The sequence below is a fragment of the Cyrtonyx montezumae genome, unplaced genomic scaffold, assembly GCF_038088225.1.
Source record: "Cyrtonyx montezumae isolate F1298 unplaced genomic scaffold, pur_monq_1.0 scaffold_31, whole genome shotgun sequence".
NCBI lineage: Eukaryota > Metazoa > Chordata > Aves > Galliformes > Odontophoridae > Cyrtonyx > Cyrtonyx montezumae.
In genome coordinates this window covers 5,685,261-5,708,068 of record NW_027072036.1, presented here as the reverse complement: position 1 = coordinate 5,708,068, position 22,808 = coordinate 5,685,261, and the positions used below count along the sequence as shown (strand labels likewise).

Genomic DNA, 22,808 nt, shown 5'->3' with positions numbered 1-22,808 from the left:
GGGATTTCTTTAAACACCTAACCTAAATTTCCCCTCTGTCAGTTTGAAGCTATGGACCCTTGTCCTATCACTATCAGATCGTGTAAGAAGTCGGCCCCTGTGTGCTTGTAAGGGATCTCAAGGGCACAACTGGGGCACGAGGGCACAGAACAGGGATTTCCTCCTGGAATTAGGAGGATTTTCTCTGTCTGGCATTGTGCAATATCAGGGAGTGGGGAAGATGTTAAACCTTCTGCCAAGGGGATGCCCAGGGGATATTTGCAGCTGTGACACAGCCGCTGAGGATGGGACCTGTGCGCTGTCCCTGGGGTCACAGCTCAGCCGTGGGGATGGGGAAAGGTTCTGCACTGCTGATGTTGGCTCTGCCTCCTGCCTGCTGCCCGGATGTCCCCATCCCTCAGTTCTGGCACAGTCCAGAGCTGAGTAAGTGTGAGCACACCTGAAACCAGACAGTAGTGCTGAGGGGCGTCAGCACCGCTCCCTGCTGGGGAGCACCCCCAGGGCATCTCCAGGCTCAGTGCATCTCCTGGCACCACACATGGGCAAACCGGCTCTGGGGGTGGGATAAGGAGGCACCACGGACAGCGTTTTCCTCCTCGTCTGACGCACTTCACTGCCTGATGGACTCAGTGTGGTTCTGGTGGTGGTGCTTCGTGTGCTCCTGCACTCGTGGGGCCTGGGAATGCATTTTGCAAGGGCCCCATGTCTTCATGGGGGCAAAGGGGACGCGTTGCACAGTGGTGTGGGGCAGTGCTGCGCTGCTCGAATCTCTCCCATGGGACCTCGGGCAGCGTGTTGCAATGGGGGTGGGGGACGAGATGGGGATGCAGGTTGGTGTGGAGGCTCAGCCCAGGAGCCCCATGGGGTGGCAGGGGGGCTGTGCAGCATGGGGATGGCCGGTGGCAGCGCGCAGCCTGGCAAGCTCTGGGACACCCATCGGGGTGCACTGATGGAAATGCTGGGGCCAGAGCAAAGTCCAGCCCTGCTGTCAGTGGTAATCCAAAGGGCACTGTGCACTGGGAACCGCCTCGTGGCATCCCTGGAGCCGCGCCAGCTGCCGGACGGGACACAGCCGCTCCTGCAGTGCAGCTCCTGCAAAGGGCACGCGGCCAGAAGCCGGGCAGCCCCCTGCATCCGCAGTGCCGTGCCCCAGGGACCCCCCTCTGTACGCACAGCCCGCGAGGAGCGGCTCTCAGGTGGTGTTTATGGAGATGAAAGGGCCGCGCGGCCGCTCCGGCCCCGCTCAGCGGTCCTTTCGTACCTAAGAAACATCCGGAGCTCCTCGGAAGCGGGACGAGCTCCTGCCTCACCCTGGGCAAAGCTGGAGACGTCCCGGTGCCTCGGGGAGGGCGAGGAGCCGCGGCCGGGAGCCCCGCGACGCTCAGCCCATAATGCTGAGGGACATTCGTTTGGGAGAGGAAGAGGGGGTTCACCCGGGGGCGGCAGCGCGGGTCCTGCGGGTGGGACAGCGCTGCTCGGAGGGGACTGCGTCCCGGGGCCGCCGGGGCTGCGGTTGGAGCCCCGCACCGAGAGGAGCGCTGTGTCCCGGCCCCGGAGCTCCGCGCCCGGCAGGGGGAGCGCAGAGCCCGCGGCTGAGGGCGGCCCGGAGCTGCGCGGCGGAGCGGGGACGGGGTGGGATGGGATGGGATGGGATGGGATGGGATGGGATGGGATGGGATGGGATGGGATGGGATGGGATGGGATGGGATGGGATGGGATGGGATGGGATGGGTGCGTCAGGACGCTCATCCTGGACTGGGGCTCAGGGGCTCAGCCCCCCCGGCTCCCGGTACCGCTGGCTGGTGCTGCACATCCCAGGTGGACTTTGTAATGGTCCTCAGAGCTCCAGGCGGTGCCTGGCAGCATTTCTTCAGTGTTTATTTGCCCTTCTTGGAAAGAATTGGCCGCACCAAGTGACAGGAACCGAGTGCATGGGTAGGGCTCTGCCGGCCCCGCAGGCGTCCCCGGAGGCAGTCGGTGTCTGTGCCCTCTCTGCACACCCCACTCCTCGTGGACAGAGAACCTCACATCCCCCAGCGCCAGCTTTTCCCATTCACAGCTGCACGCTGCCAGCAGGGTCTGGCAGTCCTCAGCCAAAATCCGCCCTGCAGAAGTCTCAGCTCCTCAGTGCTTGTGGACGGGGCCCCTCGATCCCCGACCTTTCCATGTGGCTGAGATGCACGGGGACGCTCCGGGGTGCCGAGGCCGATCCTCTCGGATTCCCCGTTCTCACGCTCCACGGAGGCGATTTGGTTGGGAATGTGCAAATTTGCGTTAATGGGAAGAATTTGACAACCAAATCAAGCCTCACTCGGCCCGGCGCGGGGCGGCTGCAGCACCCCGGGGCCGCCACGGGCCGACCCCGCGCTCCGCACGGGGGAAACTGAGGCACGGCCGCAGCATCCCCCGCGCTGAGCCCCCACGGGGGGGGGAGGGGAGCGGACAGGCCACGCCTCTTTAGCAAATCAGTGCCCGTCGATTGGATGCGGGGCGGGACGGCGGCCGCACATCGGCTATAAGAGAGCGGGGAACAATGCCCCCGCGTCTCGGCTCTGTGCTGCCGCCGCCGTTCGCAGTGTCGGGAGAGGTGGGCGCGAGGGGGGGGCGCGGAGGAGGCGGCTGCCCCGGCTCCGCCGCCCCCAGGCTGTGCCCCCCTCATGCAGCCATGGAGCGGGACGCGTACCAACACTACTTCTACGACCACGACGCGGGGGAGGATTTTCACCGCTCCACGGCTCCTAGCGAGGACATCTGGAAGAAGTTCGAGCTCGTCCCCACTCCACCCCTCTCGCCCCTCGGGGAGCGGCCGGGCTGCTCGGCGGCGGAGGAGCGGGGCTTCCCCCCGCGCTGCTGTCTGCCCGACGAACCCGAGTACCTTATCGGCACCGGGCAGCTCTTCGGCAACCTGAGCGCCTTCATTCTGCGGGACTGCATGTGGAGCGGCTTCTCGGCCCGGGAGCGGCTGGAGAAGGCGATGACGGAGAAACTTTCCACTGGAGCTCCGCGGGCACCGCCGCACAAACCGTCCTTCGGCGCCGATCTGGGCTTCGGCAGCTCTGTGAGCGACTGCGTGGACCCCGCGGCCGTGTTCCTGTGCCCCCTGGCCGACAGCAAAGTGCCCCCGTCCTCGGGCTCGGAGGGCCAAAGTGATTCCGGTAAGGGCGCGTCTGGTACGGGGACACCGAGTGCGGAGCAGCGCCTCTGGGGCGGCCCAACGCCAACAAAGGGGACGCAACGCTGCCTTCCGTGGATGGCTCTGTCTCCCGTGGCCGTCGAGTGGGTCCTCGGGGGCCGGGGGGGTACTTTTGTGCCTCTTTCCCAAGCATTTCAGCACCGCTGCCGGCTCGGGACCCCGAGCGTTGTCCCGCACCCCCGGGATAAATAGGCGAAGCATCTCCAGGGATGGCGGAGCGTCACCGACCGCGGCGGGCGCAGCGCTGCGGGGGGTTATTCCCATCTCCCGGACGGGGACACGGGGCGGCTCCTGCCCGCCCCGCGCTGACCCCCACCGAGCACACCACCTCCCCGGGTCGCGGGTTTTCGGGGCTCCGCAGTCGTTCCCCCCCGTCCCACTCCAGTTCCCATTCCCGTGCGCACGGTCGCCGGGAAGTGCTGACGCGGGGCCGTGACCCCGTTAATAAATCTGCCGGCCGGTGAGTCACGGCGCGGCCCGGGCACTTAATGCCATTAGCAGCCCGGGCGCGGTAAGCAGGTCGCGGGCGTAAGCGGCTTAACCCCGATCCGCGGGGCCGGGGAGGGCCGGGGGTCCCGGGTCGGGTCCTCCCGCGCCACGTGGGCGCGAACAAAAAGCAACAGATTGCAAACAATGAGGGAGGCCGCGCGGACGGGCGGCGCCGCGGGCCAATGGGAAGCGAGCGAGGTGGTGCTGCCTCGCCAGGTGGCCAATGGGAGGCCTCCGGGGGCGGGCCCTGCGGTCCGACTTTTATTAAGGGACGGCGGCGGGAGTTGTGTACGCACGTGGTTGAGACCGGCCGCGTTGTGACAGTGGTGAATGCCACATTCCGGCCCGGAGCTCCGCCGCCAGGGGGGCTGGGGAAGGGCCGAGCCGAGGCTGTGCCCCGGGGACCGATGGTACTGCACTGAGCATCTCTGGACCTGGCTTCAGAGTCAAAGAAAAGAGACGAAAAAGGTGGAAGTGCTCTGCTAAAGTGAGAGCAATAGCAGCACGTGCGGGGTGAGGCCACCTCGCTGTCCCCAGCCCTCGACCCGCTGGGCTTTGTGGAGTCAGCTGCAGTGGCACCGGGCACACAGTTGTTTAGGTATGACTTTGAGTTATTTGGGCTCAGTGCTGTGCCTCCCTCCCCCACTGCCCTCAGCACTGTCACCTCTGTCCCTGCAGCCTGGGCTGAATGGGGGGTGGGCGCCTGAATAGGATTTGTCACTTGTGAGAAGTAACAAGTCACCGAGTGTGGAACTGGAGCCGAGGGAACAAAGGGCAGCTTTGCCCCCATGTCCCTCATTTACAATTCCAATGGGCCATGAAAGCGTCAGAGCGGGGACGGTCATTGGCGCTAAGCGTCTCCCTGATCCCGGGGTTCCTCCCCTCCCTTCCCCAGGCAGGCGGGCTTGAGCTTTGCCTGTTGCTGCTTTGCCCAGGACTTGTTGCTCGTGGGGCAACAGTGAAACCCCAGCGTGGTCTTGGGGGTCTGAGCACACGGCAGTGGAGGGAAATCTTCCTGTGTGGTGGCATTGAAAGAGCATTTAAAATCACGTAATCCCTTCTGGGGCTCATGGGGCAGCCTTGCAAAGCATGAGCAGGCTTTGGGGCAGAGCTGCAGGGAGACGTGTGCTGAGGGGCACTCAAATAACGGGGATTGCTTTTTCCATGAACAGAGGGCGAAGAGATCGATGTGGTGACAGTGGAGAAGAGACAATCGCTCAGCCTGAGGAAGCCGGTCACCATCACGCTGCGCGCCGACCCCCTGGACCCCTGCATGAAGCGCTTCCACATCTCCATCCACCAGCAGCAGCACAACTATGCCGCCCGCTCTCCGCCCGACGCCTGTCCCCAGCCCCAGTCCCCGCGGGGGGAGGAGCTGAGTGCTGCGGAGCCGCCGCCCCTCCACGCGCTGCCTGACCCCGGTTTGCCAAAAGCCGGCCCCGGCTCTGACAGCGAGGACGTGGCCAAGAGGAAAAACCACAACTACCTGGAGCGCAAGCGGCGCAACGATCTGCGCTCACGCTTCCTGGCGCTGCGGGACCAGGTGCCCGGGCTGGCCAGCTGCCCCAAGACGCCCAAAGTGGTGATCCTGAGCAAATCCTCCGAGTACCTGCAGTCGCTCATCAGCGCCGAGCGGAGGATGGCGGCTGAGAAGCGGCAGCTGCGGCTGCGTCAGATGCAGCTGCTCAGACAGATTGCAGAGCTCAAGGGACACTAGCGTGGCCCTGCCTGCTCCTCCGCCCCGCAGCCCCACGGCTCCCTCTGGATTTGCACATTTTTGAATTTCGGTTGGTTGTTGCCCCCTTGCTGCAGGGGGCAGTGGCTGCTGCCATGCTCAGTGACTTCAGTGCAGGGCTCACTCCGTCCTGCCGTGCTGGCCGTGCCGCAGCTGTTACCCTCCGACGGCACCGCCAGGAGCTGCCCCACGCGTTCATCCCCATCAGCCCCTTCATGGGTTGCTCTGTGGTGTTCATGTCTCGATGGATCCCAGCAGGGCCGGTGATGGGGACATGTGACCCTGACCTGAGCGCTGCCCTGCGGGCAGTCCCCTGCTCCCTTGGCTTGGTGAGGCTGTACCTCACTTTCCTACCACTTCATGCAGTAGCTCGTCTTGGATTTTGTGTTCTAGAAACTGCTGCTGTAACTGCGAGTCTTATACTGGAGGCTGTGTTTTTATACTGTATTTTTGTACCACTTTTTGAGAAGTTTTGGTAAAGAGTTTGCTTTTTTATATAAAACTTTTTTTTTTGGGAGGGGGTGGGAGGCTTCTGCTGTCGGAAGGCTCCATCCTGCTGCACTTTAGGGAGATCAGGAAGGAGCTGATTCCTGCTGGACCTTTGAGCTGAGTCCTGGCAGAGGCTGGTTCCCACCTCGCAGCTCTCCAACCCACCTGTTTGCAATAACAGGGTTCTCCTTGTTCCCCCTCATCCCTGCCAGCTCCCCCTTTGCCTGCAGCAGCCTGAAGCCTCCAGCAATGCTTCAGGTGGTGCAGGATTTGGGCTGGAGGGGGCACCCTGGGGTGCTGACAGGGATGGCTCTGCTGACCTGCTGAGAACTGTTAGTTAACACTGTGGTCGGATTTAGCACTTTCTTCATTACCTCACACTCCATAAATAAATAAGTTGCAAAGGCGGCCTGGGTTGGATTTTTCCATGTGGGTGGCTGTGGGTTTCCATTCATCACGCTTCAGTACTCTGGGGGGGGGGGGGGGTGGGAGGGACAGCAGCTTGGCTGCTGTGTTTTGGGCTGTCTGGGGTGCGCAGGGCCCAAGCAGGAGTGAATGCACCCCGCTGTGTTCTTTGTCCCAGCTTTCTCATAGCAATTGAAGTGTAAGTGGGTGCAGATGACAAATCACCTGGATTATTTTTCTTCCTTTCAAGTGGGTTTGTTGGCAAAGGGGACAGAGAGCCTGTGCTGGGCTCAGAGGGGCCTTGGTGTAACCCAACACTCTGCTAATGGGCTCAGGGCAATCTGCATCTTGCTGCCCTGGGTGGGGGCTGTTGGTAACCCTATAGTTGGGATGGGGGGGAATGCAATCTGTCTGCTTCAAGGGGAACTCTGTGCACCCTGATCTGCCGAGTGGATGAAATTATATATATATGTGTGTGTTCTCCCTGCTTCCCTGAGCTCAGTGCTTTCGGGTTTTGTCTGTAGTGGCAGCAGAAGTCTTGCTCTGAGTGGGGGGGTGCGGGGTCCTGTTCCTGCTGAGCAGAGCAGAGCTGCTCACCCCAGGCAGCCAGCCTGCAACAGCACTGCTTCTGCGTGGGGGCTCACACATCCCCGCTCCCTGCAGTGCTTCACGCTTTCTGCACGTTGTGTTGTGCTGTGTCAAAGCGTTTCAGTGCTGTGTGAGTGGTGGCTCACAGGACCCGCAGCTTAAACACGGGGCAGGGTGACCTAAATCTGACACCTTCCCTGCAAGCAGGAAACAAGGCCGGCGTGGCCACGGCCGCGCTGCTCTCTGTGCGTACTGGGGCTCCCAGGCTGACCAGTGCCTGTTCCCAGCTCAACGAGGTGACCTTCTCAATGAGGTTTGTGGAAAGGTGCACTTCTCTCGTGATAAAGGATGTGGGATGTTACAGACTTCACTTCTTTTGGAAATGATGCACAGCTCCCATGGTCTGAGCTGACTGTCAGCAATAGAGGAGCAGTTACGGTTTTGCACATGCCTTTCAGTTTTCCTGCTTAAAACCCATGCCCATAAGTACATATCCACCCCAAACACCCCCGGTTCCTAAAGCAGATGTGTCCTCTTGCAGTGTCACAGTAGGAACCGTGAAAACAGGCTGCTGGTGCCGCTGAGCACACAACATAACCACACAGGCTTCCCATCCTCAACTGCTCTGCATTTCACGAGCGCCGGCTGTGACCGCCGCCGTCTCGCGGGTCCAGCCGCAGGAGATGTGCTCTGCAGCCGCCCCCCACCCCGCTCCCGTTGCTGGGAAGGATGCGTATCGCAGGGGAGCGGCGCCGCAGACACCCTCCTCCCGCCGTCACCATGGCAACCGCTCCCCCCGCCATCCGCTGCCCCTCTCTGTTGCCACGGCGACAGCCGCCCACTCCCCATCTCCCGCGTTGCCACGGTGACGAGCCTGCCTCTGCCTTTCGGAGGAGGCCGCCGCGGTTGCCACGGCAACGGGCTGCTCTCTGTCGCCGTGACGACAGCCACGGCTCTTCTGCCCTGTTGCCATGGCAACAGCATCCTTCCCACCCCGTCCTGCCTTCCCACCCCAGGGCGCTCTGGGGCTCCGGGGGAGCCCAGAAAGGCCACAAGGGGTCGGCACCGGGACCGGGACCCGGAGCGCGGCCGGGGCCGGGATCGATCCCGGGGCGCGGGCGGGCAGCTGCCGAGAGCCCGGGACACAGCGGGGCAGGGCCGCGGCCGAGGCCCGGGGCGGTGCGGGGGTCCGGGGCCGCCCTCCCAGCCCTTCCGCGGCCGTCTCCGGCCCCGTCCCGCCCCCGCCCCGCCCGCCCGTTCCCATGGCAGCCGCCGGGCCGGGCCGGGTTATGGCGGCGGCGGCGGCATCGCGTCTGGGCCGGGCCTCGGCGCCGCGGCCGCTCGTGGTGATCCTGGGCGCTACCGGCACCGGGAAGTCGGCGCTGGCCGTGGAGCTGGGGCTGCGCCTGGGCGGGGAGATCGTCAGCGCCGACTCCATGCAGGTACGGGCCGGCGTGGGCCCGGGAACGCTGCAGGGGGGGCCGGGGGAGGGAGGGAGGGAGGGAGGGAGGGAGGGAAGGGGCGTCCCGGCGCGGAGCTGTGCGGGCATCCGCGAGTGGGGCTGCTCTGGGCCGCGCTGGGCCGCGCTAGGCCGCACTAGGCCGCACTAGGCCGCAGTAGGCCGCGCTGTCGGAAGGCCCCAGGGGTTTGTGAGAGTCTCCGGGCCGCGCCCCCGCGGGGCCCCCTGCTCGTTCCGCGTGTCGGTTGCTCTCCGTGAAGAGGTGTTTTCCCCCACCACCGCTGTGTGTGCCCTTCGTGCTGCACTCGGCCGCTCTCACTTTCTGTTTCCTGCGCTGCTGATGCGGTCTCAGGAGTTCTCTTCTGCAGGGCTGGATTTGTAAGCACTCCATCCATCGTTTACAACAAGTGTTCAGAAAGCTTTAATTCTGGATGAAGTGTTTTCCTTAAGCTCCTGGGGACAGAGTTTGGAGTTTAAATGCTCAGAATCCCAAAGAGACCTTTGTGCAGGGTCCGTGCTGTCCACACTGTGCCCTTCACTCCTGGTCCCGTGTCTGTGCTCCTCTGAGTGTCCTGGGGGCTCTCGGTGCTGGGCAGCACTCCCGGCAGTCCCCAGGTACCCTCTGGAGCTCCTCACTCCTGTGGTGGGACAGTGCTGGTGGTTTTCTCAGGATGTCTGCACCAGGCAGCTTTTAGCTGGTGGCTCTGGGGCTTCCAAGGCATGCTACACCGCTGCAGTGTGTGTGTCGAGTGCCTTTTGACCACACTAACCATCGCTATCCAGAAAAGCTCTACGGTTGTTATTTGTGTCTGTCTCTACCATTAAATGCTGCTGTTTGCAGGCCTTGCAGGGAGCACCAGTGCAGCATACTTTGGTAATGGGAATGGTTGTTGACTGGCGCGATCCTGGAATGCAAAGCAGCATGCTTTGCAATGCTGCACACCAAGCTCTGCGCGGGTTCTTGGAGCTGACTGGTGTATTGCTCACTGTGGTTTTGTGCTGGTGGATGCTTTGAAGCGTGCATTTTGTGCTCTGGTTGCTTCAGATCCCACTGTGGGAATGCAGTCACTTGGAGGATTCTGGCTGCAGGCACCCAATGGCATCTCAGCTCGAGTGGCTCTTGTCCTCCTTTCCTTTTAATCTCATTCTAGCGTGACTGTGGAGCGAGAGCTGAGCAGCTCTGGTGCCGTTCTGCTGTGCCTGCATTCAGCATGGCCTCGTGGGGCAGCTGCCTGCAGGCACACTGCACACAGCACATTGCACTTCCCCCACCGTGCTCCACTAACCCCTGTGCCCTGCTTAGGCAGCCGACTGGGTCTGCTTTCACACTGGCTTTGTTCCCGTGGAATAGGTTTCTGTGCTGTGTATCCCTCTGCCACACAGCGCTGACGCCAGTGGCCCTGTGGAGGAGTTGCGCAGCTTTAAAAACCCCATTGCTCATTCTCAAGTGGCAGCTGCCAGAGGCCACGTCGCCCTGAGCTCCACTGTCCATTCATGGCTGTGCCTATCTGAGCACTGCAGAGGTCTGAAAATGCTGGCAGTGTCTTTTGGGCAGCTGTTGGATCTGCAGCCAGGCTCGGGGAGGGGCTGGGAGCCCGAGCCCACCTGTTCCCATACACAGGCCCCTCTCTCTCTCCTGGGTGCTTTTGTCATGGCTGTGGGTTGCTGCGATCAAGTTACAAACTTAGCTGATGCCTGCGAGGCAGCTCTGGAGCTCTGGTTAATCTGATAGTCTCTTAATTTTATTTTTATTTTTGCCCTTTCTCTTGCTGTTCGTTGTCCCAGGAGTTTCCTTGAGAAGTATGTAATTTCCCCGGAGAAGCCCAAAAGGATAAAGCGTGTCCTGCTTTGTTCCCAGCAGAGTAGTGGCAATGCAGCAATCCTGGTGCCAAGCTGGGAGCTCCCATCCTTCCCAGGCCCAGTGGCCCTCCTGGGTGTCATACCTCAGAGCAGTGAGGAAGTCCTCCTCTGGAGGCTGCTGTGGCACGCTGGGTGTGTTTGTCAGTTAGTGTTGTCAAGTCAGGACATCTTGAGAGCTTTGGCCAAAGCTCTGCTGGCAGGTTTCTCGTGGAAGAGTGTGTAGAAGGGGGTGAATTTTTCCCCCCTTTCACCTTGTTTTGGCTTGGGTTCTTCCCTCCATCCCTTCACTGCTGGAAATCTCCTGTACTCTGTGAGCCTTTTCCTGCTGGGGATGGCTCAGCTGTGCGTGGGGTCCTGGGCTGCACTGCACCTTCACAACTGTACCCAGGACACTCCTTGCCCCCTCCATGGCGGATGAGGGGCAGGGTGTTCAGGGCTGCTTTGTGCCTCCTGCTTCAGGTTTCCCACCCAGAGTTGGTGTCAAGTGTCTGGCCAGGCACTCTGAGACCTGGGACTGACTTGCTGGCTCTCAGCAACAAGAGGTGGGAGGCTGTGGTCAAGGCTAAGCACCTTTAGTCCTCTGCCTGTGTAAAGTGTCTCAGAGGCCTGCTGCTCCAGGCTGCTGCTAATCTGTTTTGGGGCTTTAGAAAGCAACAGAGGCTTATCTGAGCTGCTTGCTGAAAATAGAAATGAGTGTCGGGAGGACGTCTCGGGTGCACGGCCATGCTGACAGCCAGCTGGTGGAAACCTTCCCTGTGCTGGCTGTGCGTGTGTAAAGGCTGCCTTTGTTCCCTCCAGCCCACACACTGACACCACATTCCTCCTCTTGTTTCCAGATATTCAGGGAGGATCTCGATGTTTAATCTCCAACAGAACCTTGGGGGGGATTCAGTGTGAAGTGTAAGCCCCAACCCTGCCTGCGTGGGCACTGGGAGCCCTGGTAGGGCCGTGTGTTGGCTGGGATTGCAGCAGACGCGTGGGAGCTGCAGGGGATGCAGGGTCCTTGTCAGGGTGGGAAGACACTGAGCCAAAGCTCACAGAATTCAAAGGCTTTGGATCTAGATTTTGGTGTCTACAGGAGACCTATGTTGAAGGAACAGGGGCAGGTATCAGTGGGCTGCAGCCCACCTCTGGACCTGTTGGCGTGGAGCTGCCCTGCGGGCCACTCCTGTCTGCTGGTCTCCTGCAGCCACAAGGTAGAAAGGAAGAGCATTTGATTGCCCTGCCTCTCCCCCTGCTTCCTGCCCTCAGGCCAACCTTTCTTGAGGGACAGAGCCTGGTGCTTGCCTTCTAAGCAGCCAGAGGGGTTAGGCAAGACAGGGAAGGGAGCGCCTGCAGGTTCAGCCGCCTCAGCTCGCATGACTGCTGCGTGAACGGGCTTCCCTGCTCCAGTAACCTCAGCTCGTCCCTGGCTGCTGTGCTGTGCCTCCTGCCCGCGGGTCACCTCCGTGTCACCTTGTCCTTCTGTCTGGGAGCTGTGTGGTGGCAGGAGGAGGCCGTGCTGCAGCTGGAGGTTGGGCTGCTTTTCAGGGGGATTAAGGGAAAATTTGTTTCTGGAAACCTGGCCTCTGGCTGGGGTGGCTTCTGGTAAACAGAAGGGGGAAATGTCTGCTTCCACATCCAGTCCCTTCTTGTGTGGAATCTATCCCAGGCCCCAAGACCACTGAGCAGAGAGATGCTGAGCTGCGTGCGCTTTCCCTGCACTCTCAGCGCAGCTCAGAGCCCCGGATACTGCCTGGCACAGGGTGTGCACAGTCCTTGGCATGGCACAGAGCTGCACACTCAGGACAGAAGGGCTTTATGTGCCCACTGCCCCATGTGCCTGCTGTCAGCATGCCGGCTGTGGGTCCCTGCTCTGCTCCATCTGCAGTTCTGCAGGGCAGCTGCTGGCTGTGCTCAGGGCAGTGGGTTCAGGCTGCAGCACTGTGGGGATCACAGGTTGCTTTGGCTCTTTACCGAAAGCTCCCAAAGGGTTGATTTGCGTGGCTTTCCTCTCTGCTCTGCTTTTAACTGCCTAGCTGAGGCCGGCATTTCCCAATTGTACTCTCCCAGGCTGAATATCCCAACCTCAAAATGAAGCACATGCCTGGAAGCAGCAAGACGCTGCTGCCCTTGGCTCTAACCAGCAGCTCCTGCAGTGCAGCCCAGCCCAGCAGTGTGCAGTCACTGCTCCGTGCCAGCTCCACTCCTTCCATTTCAGAGCTCTCAGCAGGTTTGTTTGTTTGTTTCTTGCCAAGTTTGTTTTGTTCGGCTGTTTCCTGATGCAGGTCGCTGCTGCCTGGCACGTGAGGAGGCTAGGAGCAGGGAAGGAGAGGGGAATAATATCTTTCTCTGATAGTGACTCAGTGACAGTAAGTCTGCAGCTCCACGCTGGGTGATGCTGAAGTTGCTGGGGGGCTTCTGGGGGTTCTCTTAGGAGGACATGGTGATCCTTCTCCCCAGGGCACTGACCTTGGGTGATTTTTCTCCTCTGCTTGGCTGGCTGGCCTGGGAGGAGCAGGAAGCAGACGGTAAGCCAGGCTTTGAAGGTTTGCGTGAGCTGCAACTGTCTGTGTTTGGGAGGCTCCATGACATTGCACGCTGCATACGGAGTGATCTTTGTGTGCTGTAGGAAGCAGTGGTCCTTGTCTCCAAACAACATTTTGTGCTGAGCTGGAGGATGGTGCTTGACAGAAGGCACACCTGAGTGTGTAGCTGCAGCTTGGAGGTGACCATGCTCATTTTGAAGTGCTGAACTTCAGAGCTGGGCTGTGCTGCTTACGCTGACCGTGCTCTCATTACTCCATCAGCCTTTTCATCAGTAACTGCAGGGTCATTTCATAACAGGATAGCAGTTGCAAGCAGTTGGACTCATGGTTCATCTCCTCAGTGGGCAGGAGCAAACACCAACAGAAGCAATTTGTCCCTGGCAGGAGCAGATGCTGGCGAGGTTCCCGCTGCCTTGCCTGGGCAGGGCATGTGCTGCTGCCTGCACTTCTCTGTAGACCTGCCCAAGCTGATGGGGTCAGCAAGGGCAGACAGCTGTTGTTCCTGGAGGGAGGGGCAGCAGTTGCTGGCGTTTCATAGAATGTGCTACTGAGGTGGGCAACAGACTCTTCTCTTCCTCAGGTGTACAAGGGCTTGGACATCATCACAAACAAGGTTTCTCCCCAGGAGCAGCGCCTTTGCAGACACCACATGATCAGCTTTGTGGATCCTCTCGTCTCCAACTACACAGTGGTGGATTTCAGAGACAAAGCTGTGGCTCTGATATCCTTTTGCGCCGCAGCCTGTCTGGCCAAGCAGATATGGGCTTCCCTCCTCCACAGATAGGCCTGCAAGAGGGATCAGTGTTTACGTCAGCCCTGTGCTCCTCGCATAGCAACTGAGTCCTGTTTTCAGGGGATAGCTCTGGCAAGAGGGACTTGGATCTGTATTTATCCCACTAGTAGTGAGGGCAGCCCCTCTTCAGGGGCTGCCCTCACATGAGAGGGTTGTAAGAGACAAGAGAGAGCTGTAACCCTGCTCTGCAACCTCATGGGCTCTGAGGTGCAGGAAGAAGGGGCATCTCCCTGTGGCCCTTTCCCCCTGCCACGTGTCTCTGCTTATGCTCCTTGACTGTAGCACATTGAAGATATCTTTGCCCGAGACAAGATCCCGATTGTTGTGGGAGGAACCAACTACTACATTGAGTCTTTGCTCTGGAAGGTCCTTGTCAACACCAAGGTATCGTGGTGGGGCACCAAATCCCTCTGGGGAGCGATGAGCCCTGTGGCATGGTACTTCCATGCTAGAGCAGGGCAAGGAAAACCAGAGGCTTCGTGGGGCTGGGGGTCACCTTTCTCATGATGCTTGCATACAAGTGAGCGTTTTGGCTCAGGGCTGCCTTGTGCCTCACAGGAGAAGTGCAGCCTGGTGCCTGGCACAGTCACTGACAGAAAAGTGGAGCTGGAGCAGCTGGATGCTGTTGATCTCCATCGCCGCCTGAGTCAGGTAGACCCAGAGATGGCAGCCAAGCTGCACCCCAACGACAAGCGCAAAGTGGCCAGGTGAGCTAGGTGTGCACGGCCCAGCACCCTGTCCTAGAGGAACTGTGTGCCTGGGAACGTGGCAGGATGGGCGCTCCCATCCCAGATGGGTGCTCTGAGCCTTCCGGGAGCCTTAGAACACCGGTGCTGGGGAACTGTGGAATCTGGGCTGCTGAGACCTGCGGCTGTGCAGCCCCCAGCTTGAGCTGCCTTTCAGATGCAGGACAGAGCATTGCTGCTGGCTTGTGTGTGATGGGACTGCTCCCATCATGGTGCCCCAGCAGCAGGGTTTATCTGGAGCTATTTAAAGAGCAAGCTGCCATGCTGGCTGAGTAACATACCTGAGCTGTGTGGGAACAGCACGGCAGCAAGACCAGGCCTGCTGCTTCGGCAGGCCCATCCCAGCCTTGCCCTGGCCCCGGGGGAGCAGAACACCGCCCACCCTATTCACACGGTGCAGAGGGACAGAGGGTTGCACAGCTTCTTCTGTCTTTCTGGCAGTGATGCTTCACAGCCTCCTCCAGCTTTGACAGTGCTGGCCCCTTACCTGGACCCCTGCCTGGCTGGAAAGGGCAGGGCTGGAGCCAGAAGCCTGTCCCCTGCAGCGCTTGTGCTGGTGCCAGGCAAGAGTGGGTGGCTGTGCTCTGGGCTCCTGGAGTGCCACCACTGCACTCTGCACTGTGCCCCTAGGACCTGGGTGTGGTTGGGATGCTGGGCACGAGAGGGAGCTGAAACCTGCCCTTCCCCCACATGAGAGGGTTGGATTGCAGTGAGTGTCTGCGGTTCTCTTTGCTGGAGCCCCCAGGGCTGCTAGGAAAATGGAAAAGCTCATCCTTAGCCAGCCTCTGAGCTCTGTGTGTCTCTGTTTTACAGGAGCCTGCAAGTGTTTGAAGAGACGGGTATCCCCCACAGTGAAATCTTGCAACAACAGCAGGAGGAGGAAGGTGGGGGGCCCCTAGGGGGGCCCCTAAAGTACCCACACTCTTGTATCTTGTGGCTTCATGCAGACCAGGCAGGTGAGAGTGGGCTTTGCACAGTGCCCGACTGACTGCATGAAATGATGAGGGGTGAGGGCTGACTCCCTGTTCCTGCCCCGGCCTCTTCACTGGAGAAGGCAGCAATTCCTTTGGCATCAGCAGGCATGACAGAGGGCTCAGTCTCCTTGCCTGCTGGGCTCTGCCTTCTTCAGATGGATCAGGAGGCTGGGAGTGCAGAAGGTTCAGCTGTGGACCATATCTTGAGCAGCTGAGCATATCCTGCCCTCCTCCTCCCAGCTCTGGACCGACGGCTGGAGCAGCGGGTGGATGACATGCTGGCTGCAGGGCTGCTGGAAGAGCTGCGGGACTTCCACCAACGCTACAATCAAGAAAAGGTGACTGAAAACCGGTGGGTGAGAAGCCAGCTCCCTCACTGAAGGCACTGCTGTATGCTCCTGTGTCCCCTGATGCCGTGGTCTTGTGTTGCCTGGGAGGTCCCTCTCTACAGGTTTAGACACAGAAGTCTCTGCTGTCCCTGGAAGGTGGCCCTGACTCTTGGCTGTTGTCTTACCCTCCAGGCAGGATTATCAGCATGGCATCTTCCAGTCCATTGGTTTCAAGGAATTTCATGAGTACCTCGTCAGTGAGGGGAATTGCTCACCTGAGACCAGTGCACTGCTACTGCAAAAAGGTGGGAGGAGCACTCTGTACTGCATGCCCCTCAGTCCCACGCAGTTCCAGGTGACACAGGTTGTTCTGAACCAAGCTCAGACCTGGGACCGGTCTTGCTGGAGTTGAGTTGTACCTTTCTCCATGCACTTTTCACTTCAGCTAGACCAGAAGGGCAGGGACTCACTGTTCCAGGGCATCTCTGAGCATATCCAGAGAATTCTTCCCTCCCTTCCCCCAGATCTGCTTGTAAGTTGTACTGTTCTTGGCAGAGGCTGATCTCAGGTCTGAAGGTGACATGGGTGATAGGATCCCAGCTGGGCTGTGCGTGCTGTGGAGAACAAGGATAGAGAGAGGAAATGAAATAGAGCTCAAAGTCTGGATGAATGTGCTGCTGTTAGAGGAAGGAGAGAGCTGCTCTGCTTCTCAGCACAGCAGAGGTATCAGGCAGTCAGAGTTCAGTTCAAAGGAGATGGAGGCTGAGGGAACCACAGAAATGGTTAAGCAGGTCTGGTACTGAAGAGGCTTGTTGTGTCTGCTAAAGAGAAGATTACTGAGCAATACAGTAAGTCTGGTACTGGACATTGAGGTTGTACAGTGACAGACAATCCTCTAGGCTCACTGTGGGTAGAATAAGAAGTCTTGGGTTCTGTTTGAACAGAGAAGTATACAGGTGAGGTTTTAGGAGAGCAGGGCAGCTCATGAAAAGGTTGTCCTACTTGCTGAAAGCTTCTGGGCCACTGGTTTGGTGCCCTTTCCCCCATTTGAGAGCATTTGGGATACTTTGTTTAGCCTTTTTGTGGTGACATTGCCCCTATACTCTGGCAGGGGATTTGCTGTGATGACCACTTCTCTTTGCTGGCTTGGAGACCTCCAAACTGACAGTAGAAACATTTTCCTTAAGCAAGCATGATAGCAGCCAAAAGAAACGTTTTTGTGTGATTTTCCCCTGCTGGAGCCAGCAGGCTCTTCTCAGTCTGCTCTGAGCTCAACTTGTAGAGTTCTGCTGACCTCTGGTATTTTTACGTCCTCTGTTTCAAAGGGATCCAGGCTCTGAAGCAGGTGAGCAAGAGGTATGCCCGGAGGCAGAACAAATGGGTCCGAAACCGCTTCCTGAAACGTAAGTCCTCTGGTTCCTGTGCTGCCCCACCACCCCTGTTCTCGTATTTCTTCTCACCCTGTCTCGATGGTGCCTGTGCTTTTCTTGTCCAGACACTCAGAGACACAGCTCCTTCTCACTGCTTCTCCTGCACGTGCTGGTTTGCCTGTCAAGGGAAGATCTCCCGGGGACAAAGCAACCAAGTGCTTGGCCCGGTGCCTGGCCAGCCATGGGTGACAGCAGGCTGTAGTGTCCCTGCAGCCCCATGGTTCTTGAGGAGGAGATGCCCAGCAGGCACTTGCATGTGTCCCCTGTGTGGGGCAAGAGGCGCAGCTGACAGATGTCCCCTGGATTAGGAGCCGGAGCCCATTGGCTGCGCCAGGCCCTGCTTGCTGTGGTGGCAGGGAGCCAGCAGGACTTCCCCATCTCAGCTCGGCCTTGGAGCAGGGCCAGCAGCAGCAGCTGGGAGCCGGGCACTTGTTGGAAGGTGCTTGGTAGGGGTGAAACAACAACAACAACAAAAAGACAGGGGGAAACTCGAATCAAAAGATGGACTTAGAACAGAGGCCAAGAGCTTTCACGGGGCCATGTGCTCGGTGGATGCGGCTCACCTTTCTGGTGGCAGGTGTGCTTCAGATCAGTCCTATCGGGAGCTTGTTTGTGGTTACAGCAATAAAAAGCAGCACCTGCTGGAGCCCGGCAGCTCTGACGGCTGTGAGCGGGGCCGTGTGCCCGGCGGCTGCTGGCAGCTGAGCTGCCAGGGCCCAGCACCGCCGCCAAAGGGAGCGGCTGTGCTCTGGTTGCAGCCGTCCTGCCCAGGCTGCAGCCCATGGCCTGCACCCTCCAAGTGGATCTGGGGGGGCAGACGGTGGCTTTGAAACTGCCTTGTCAGGTGGAGGTACAGGCAAAGCAGCTCCTGCCTGCTTCTGTGAGCTGACAGCTCTGGGCAGCACAGCAGAACGGGAGCGTGGGTTCCTCACCAAGGCTGTGTGTGCATCTCCTGTAAGCACAGCTTTGTGTGATGCCATTGTGTGTCCTCCTGGCACTTCATCCTCTGTGGCCTCCTCTGGACCATGGTGGCAGTGAAGTGTTTGCTTGCTGTGCTCTGACACTGTAATCCTGTCCTGAAGGCAGACAGTCATGAAGATGCTTGCGTTGAGTCTGAGGTGTTACTGCTGCTTGCCCACAAGCTGAGGTCCCTGGTAATTTTGGCTCCAGAAGGGCTGGTGCCATTTGCTCCCGAGTGCTGAAGCTCAGGTTGATGAAAGAGCAGACTCCATGAGGTGTGGTGCAGACCCACGGGGCCTGCATGCTGACTGCTCGGGGTGCTGGGGACCAGCTGGGGGATGCTGGCAGTCACCTGCCCCTCTGTGTCCCCATAGGTCCTGGCCCCAATGTGCCCCCGGTGTATGGCTTGGAGGTGTCTAATCTCTTGCGGTGGGAAGAAGATGTGCTGAAACCTGCTCTGGAGATTGTGGAGAGCTTCATCCAGGTATGGGCTAACCAGCACTAAGGTGTAAGCTGTGCCTGAGAAGCCTGTTTCTCAGTCAGTGCAAACCCCATAAGTTGGCACTGGGTCTCTCCTGTGGATGGGGCTGTCTGTGTCCATACCTGCCACAGACGTTTTTACCTGCAGTGGCAGAGCATGCAAGCTGAGAATTTCTCCTCATGCTCAGTACTCCACTGGTGTTGCTCGATAAAAGTGCATCTTCTGACCTGCTGACATTAGCATCTGAGCACAGAAAATTCACAGCCCAAACCCTACCAAAGTGGACACGGCCGTGGCAGATTTTCTGTGTGGGAACTCATTTGAGGCATCTTGCATTCCTCAGGGACGTGAGCCGCCCGTGGAGCCCGTAAAGATGGAGTGTGATGTAAACGAGAACAAACGGAGCCATCGAGTGTGTGAGCTCTGCGACAGAGTCATCATCGGGGACAGGGAGTGGGCAGGTAGGGTCCTGGAAGGGATGCTGGGCACAGCGAGCGTGGCAGGGAGCAGCACGAGGTGCTCTTGGCTGGCTCTGCTTGGCCAGATGACCCTCAGCACATGATCTTGGGCTTTCAGGGATTGTTTACAGCCCGTGCATGAGAGCAGGCATTTGCAACCCCGGGGGGGTGTGGTGCTGTGGCACAGCTGCCATCTGTCGGGCTGCCCCCCCAGCCCCTGTGAGCACTGCTGCTCTGCCATCGCTGCAGGCACGGGGCTCTGTGTGAGGTGCCTGTGCTTAGCCTGAGCTCATCCTTTTGAGCACTTGGTCTAAAAGCATAGAACAGATTCAGTTTTTCTGAGATGTTGTGCGAGAATAAAGTTTTTTCATGTCTGTCACAGCTCGGTTTCACTCTAATTTTTCCTATTTGGATGTTTAAAAAATATGTATTATATTCCTAGCTGTAATAGTAATAGAAAAGGATTTTCTGTTTTCAACTGACTGACTTTAAAAGAGCTCAGTTGGAATCAGATTTACTCAGTGAATTTATCAGGGCTGTGAGGCTCATGCTGAGAACCAGGAACAAAAAGGAGTTGAGAAACTCTGCAGAAATGGAACTGATAAACCTTCATGTGTTGCCCAAAAACAGAATATGCAGAGATAAGGCAAAGGTAAATCGTGCCCAGATCATTGGTTATCAGATTTGGACGAGCCATTCATTACTGTTGATCCAGGGAACTGGTGAAAACAAAGGTGGAAGTTGGCTTGGTGCAGAAAGGTCATTGCGTGGAGACAAGTTGGTAAGGATAACTGTTACTGCTGCCAAGCTCAACTGTTCTGGCTTGGCGGTACTTCGAAGAAGCTCTACCAGCACCAGAGCCAGAGGCTTCTGAAAATCAGCAGGATGAGTGCTGTCCTTCCAACAAGTTGTAAAGGTGTACAGCAGAGTGGGAGCTCCTCAGATAACCCCAGACACAACAGCTGCAGCAGCTGTCCTCTGGGGATGTTGTCCCACATTTGGATAGATGAGAATGGTTTTTCAAACCAAGATCTGCATCCTGCTGAACGTGGCTGCAGTCCCCAGATGGCAGGAGAGAGATGGCCCCAAACTTGGGTGTTACTTGTAGCTGTTACTTAACTCAGCAGTGGGGGCTGAGTCAGTCTGCAGTCTGCTCTGAGTTACAGATAGTCCTGCGAACTGCTTCCAGGTACCCACTGGCTCTGGAAGATTGTAAGGCTTTATCTGACTTGACAGTTCGTGTGGATTTCAAAGAGCCCCAGACACCCACTGCAGGCAGTGCTTCCTCTGGCTGCTGTGGGCTTTGCTGTTGCTTCCAACAAATTGTAAGAGGTGTGACTTCATTGCAGGCTGGGGATGACCCTACAGCGTTGTGATAAAGCAGCAGCTTTGCATGTAATTTTATCCTTTGACAGAACTGGAAAGCACCTCAGGGCCTTGATTCAGCAACAACATACTCTTGTTTAATTAAGGCCCTGCTTGAAAAGTTGGCTGCGTTAATTGCTGCTCTGATCTCTTGGAAATAGCCAAACCACCCTGCTGCAGTTACATCGCTCTGGTTAGGCAGTGCCTTCTGCACAGATAATGCTGCTGATATGGAGCTTCTGCTGTCCTTAACGATGCCATTTTAAACACAAGTGCAGCTCTTGCTGCCCTGGAATGTCAGTGCAAGGTGTTTCCCTGAGATCACCTCTCAGTTCCGTCAGACTCCTCCTGAAGTGCTCTCATAGCTGCAAGCCTTGCCCTGCAGTTATGCAAAAGCATAATTGCACTCTGGGCCCCGTCCCCGTCCGCTCTGTGATGCACAGGTTATCCCCAGTGCTGTGGTGCAGGCACATCCATGCTTACAGATGATCCTGGCCTCGTTCCATGGAGTGCTGCACAACCTCACCGTGTCCTGCGGTGTTTGGTAACAAGTGCCTTTCTTCCTTCCTCCTGTGGGTTGAGGCTCAGAGCAAACCTGTGGGGCACTGAGTGCTGTCGCTGGGGGCTTTCTGTCCTCAAACCCAGGACTCTTCCCTTTCCCACCTTCTCCCCAGGAGGAGGCTTGAAGGCTGTGCCCGGATTGATTCACACAGGGCATATCAGGCCAGGTGCTCCCTTCTCCAGGTTCCCCAGGGTTAAATGCTTGTTTGCCTCTTCCTCCAGCTCACACGCGATCCAAAGCCCACCTGCACCACCTGAAGAAGAGAAGGAAGCTGGAGGCTGCTGGACGTGCTGCAGACACAGCGGGGGACAGCAGGAGTGCAGAGGGCAGGGACAGCAGTGTGCCCCTGCCATAGGCAGGGAGCTGTGCCTCCACCTGCACGGTGAGGGAATGCCCAGTGCTGCGTGGCCTCGACCCAGAGGAGCCGAGTCATTTTTGGGGGTGAGGCAGGAGTGTGAGTGGCAGCCAGATGGCCGTGGCTGCGTCAGAGCCTGTTCACACGGCCTCGTCCTGCTGTGCTCAGTGCTTCTGCCTTGCTGGGGGGCTGGCCCCAGGGTGGTGCTGCTGGAGCGCCCTCCCGAGCCCAGCGTTCCCTCCTCACACAGATCCCTGGAAAGATGGAGCCCCTCCTGGCATGGAAACGTGATCTTAGAGACAGCAGTTGTGCGCTCCTCCGGCTTGGCCGGGCGTGCAGCTCAGGGGCTGTGAGCTCTCGCTGCCGTTTGGGGAGGATATGTTTTTAGATTTCTATGGAAATAAAGGTACACAATTACTGTGGATTCCTCTGCCTAGTAAAACGCTGAGCTGTCTTGCTGTCTGTTTCCATCTGGCCCAGGTTCCTCGCTCCAGGCGTGGGGGGCTGTCCAGCCTGGCCCCTTCTTCCCATCACCTGTTCTGCAGCTTCACGGGGAGCTGAGCCGATGTTCTCAGCGTGGTGAGGCCGTGTGCACGTAGCAGGTGCAGAAGGAGCTGGCACCTGTTAAACAGGAGCTGGGAGATGACCTCATGCAGTTTGCAGCGATGAGTGTGTCCCAGTTCAGCTCCCGGCTGTGGTTTGGCAGTGGGATCTGTCCCTGCCTTTGGATCCAAGTTGCTGAGCAGCAGATCCCCGGAGCCGTGTGTCTGGGGTGCAGTGTCAGCTTTGTTCCTGGGGACTGCAGCGCTGCCTTCGTTCTCTGGTGAAAGCCCCGCAGCCTTCTCCAGGACGCCCGGGGTTGTCCTGGCACGTGGGGTCGCGGTTCCTCGTGGGTGGGTTTTGGGGTGGGGGAGCACCACGGGGGGGTCCTGCCCCATGGAGGGGGTGCACCGAGTCCCCATAGAGCTCTGAGCGAGGGGTGGGACTGTGCCCCGCGTGCTGAGCGCACTCAGGTGATGCACTGTTAGGAGTGGGTTTAATGTCCTTCATCGGTTTCATGCGGACTTCGTTATCCCGGCAGATGAACGTTCCCCCACCGCAGCGGTCCTGGGCTGCCCGCACTGCGCGGGGGGTGCGCTCCGTGGGGCAGCACGGCCCACGGGCACTGCCCCGCTGTGCTGCGGCCGCGAGAAGAGCTGGGAGCTGCTCCTGAGACGCGGGCACTGCTGATGTGCGCTCCGAGGCCGTACCGCTGTCCGGGGGACATCTGCCGTCCGAGGAAGAAGCCGACGTCTGTTTCACGTCTGCTGCTGAGGACCGAGTGCGGGGATGGTGAGCTCCGCACATTGGGCTCGGTCCTGGCAGCGGTGCGGTGCTGGCGGCCGAGCTCCCACCCCGGCCGTGTCCCGCCCGAGGGCCGAGCGATGCCCGCGGGGCCCCGGTCCCGGTGGGGGCCCTGTGCCCTCCGGTTGCAGTCCGGTGCCGGGGCCGCGCGGTCTGGGGGTGAGGAGTGGTGCTTCGCTCCATCTGCCCTCCGCTAATCCCCAGACAAACGCAGCTCTTCCATCTGCGCGGCCGGAGCCGCCGAGCCCAGCACAGCAGCCACTTA

At 59.0% G+C, this 22,808-nt stretch overlaps 2 protein-coding genes across 3 annotated transcripts; both read left to right on the top strand.

Annotated features, from left to right (window-relative positions):
- Positions 1 to 2,654: 2,654 nt before the first annotated feature.
- Positions 2,655 to 5,521, top strand: MYCL (MYCL proto-oncogene, bHLH transcription factor). The gene is made up of 2 exons (XM_065744395.1): positions 2,655 to 3,155; positions 4,855 to 5,521. Exons 1-2 carry the CDS (start codon positions 2,666 to 2,668, stop codon positions 5,397 to 5,399), a joined length of 1,035 nt encoding a protein of 344 aa, XP_065600467.1. The 5' UTR covers positions 2,655 to 2,665; the 3' UTR covers positions 5,400 to 5,521.
- A 2,640-nt stretch (positions 5,522 to 8,161) lies between these two features.
- TRIT1 (tRNA isopentenyltransferase 1) lies at positions 8,162 to 21,226 on the top strand. 2 transcript variants are annotated; one of them, XM_065744592.1, is made up of 11 exons: positions 8,162 to 8,341; positions 13,327 to 13,469; positions 13,827 to 13,923; positions 14,098 to 14,246; positions 15,099 to 15,241; positions 15,500 to 15,611; positions 15,781 to 15,893; positions 16,914 to 16,991; positions 18,353 to 18,462; positions 18,803 to 18,920; positions 21,066 to 21,226. In XM_065744592.1, exons 1-11 carry the CDS (start codon positions 8,162 to 8,164, stop codon positions 21,197 to 21,199), a joined length of 1,377 nt encoding a protein of 458 aa, XP_065600664.1. In that variant the 3' UTR covers positions 21,200 to 21,226. The 2 variants fall into 2 exon arrangements, with proteins under 2 accessions (XP_065600664.1, XP_065600665.1); XM_065744593.1 differs by having other exon boundaries at positions 18,803 to 18,925; positions 21,066 to 21,174.
- The last annotated feature ends 1,582 nt before the right edge of the window (positions 21,227 to 22,808 follow it).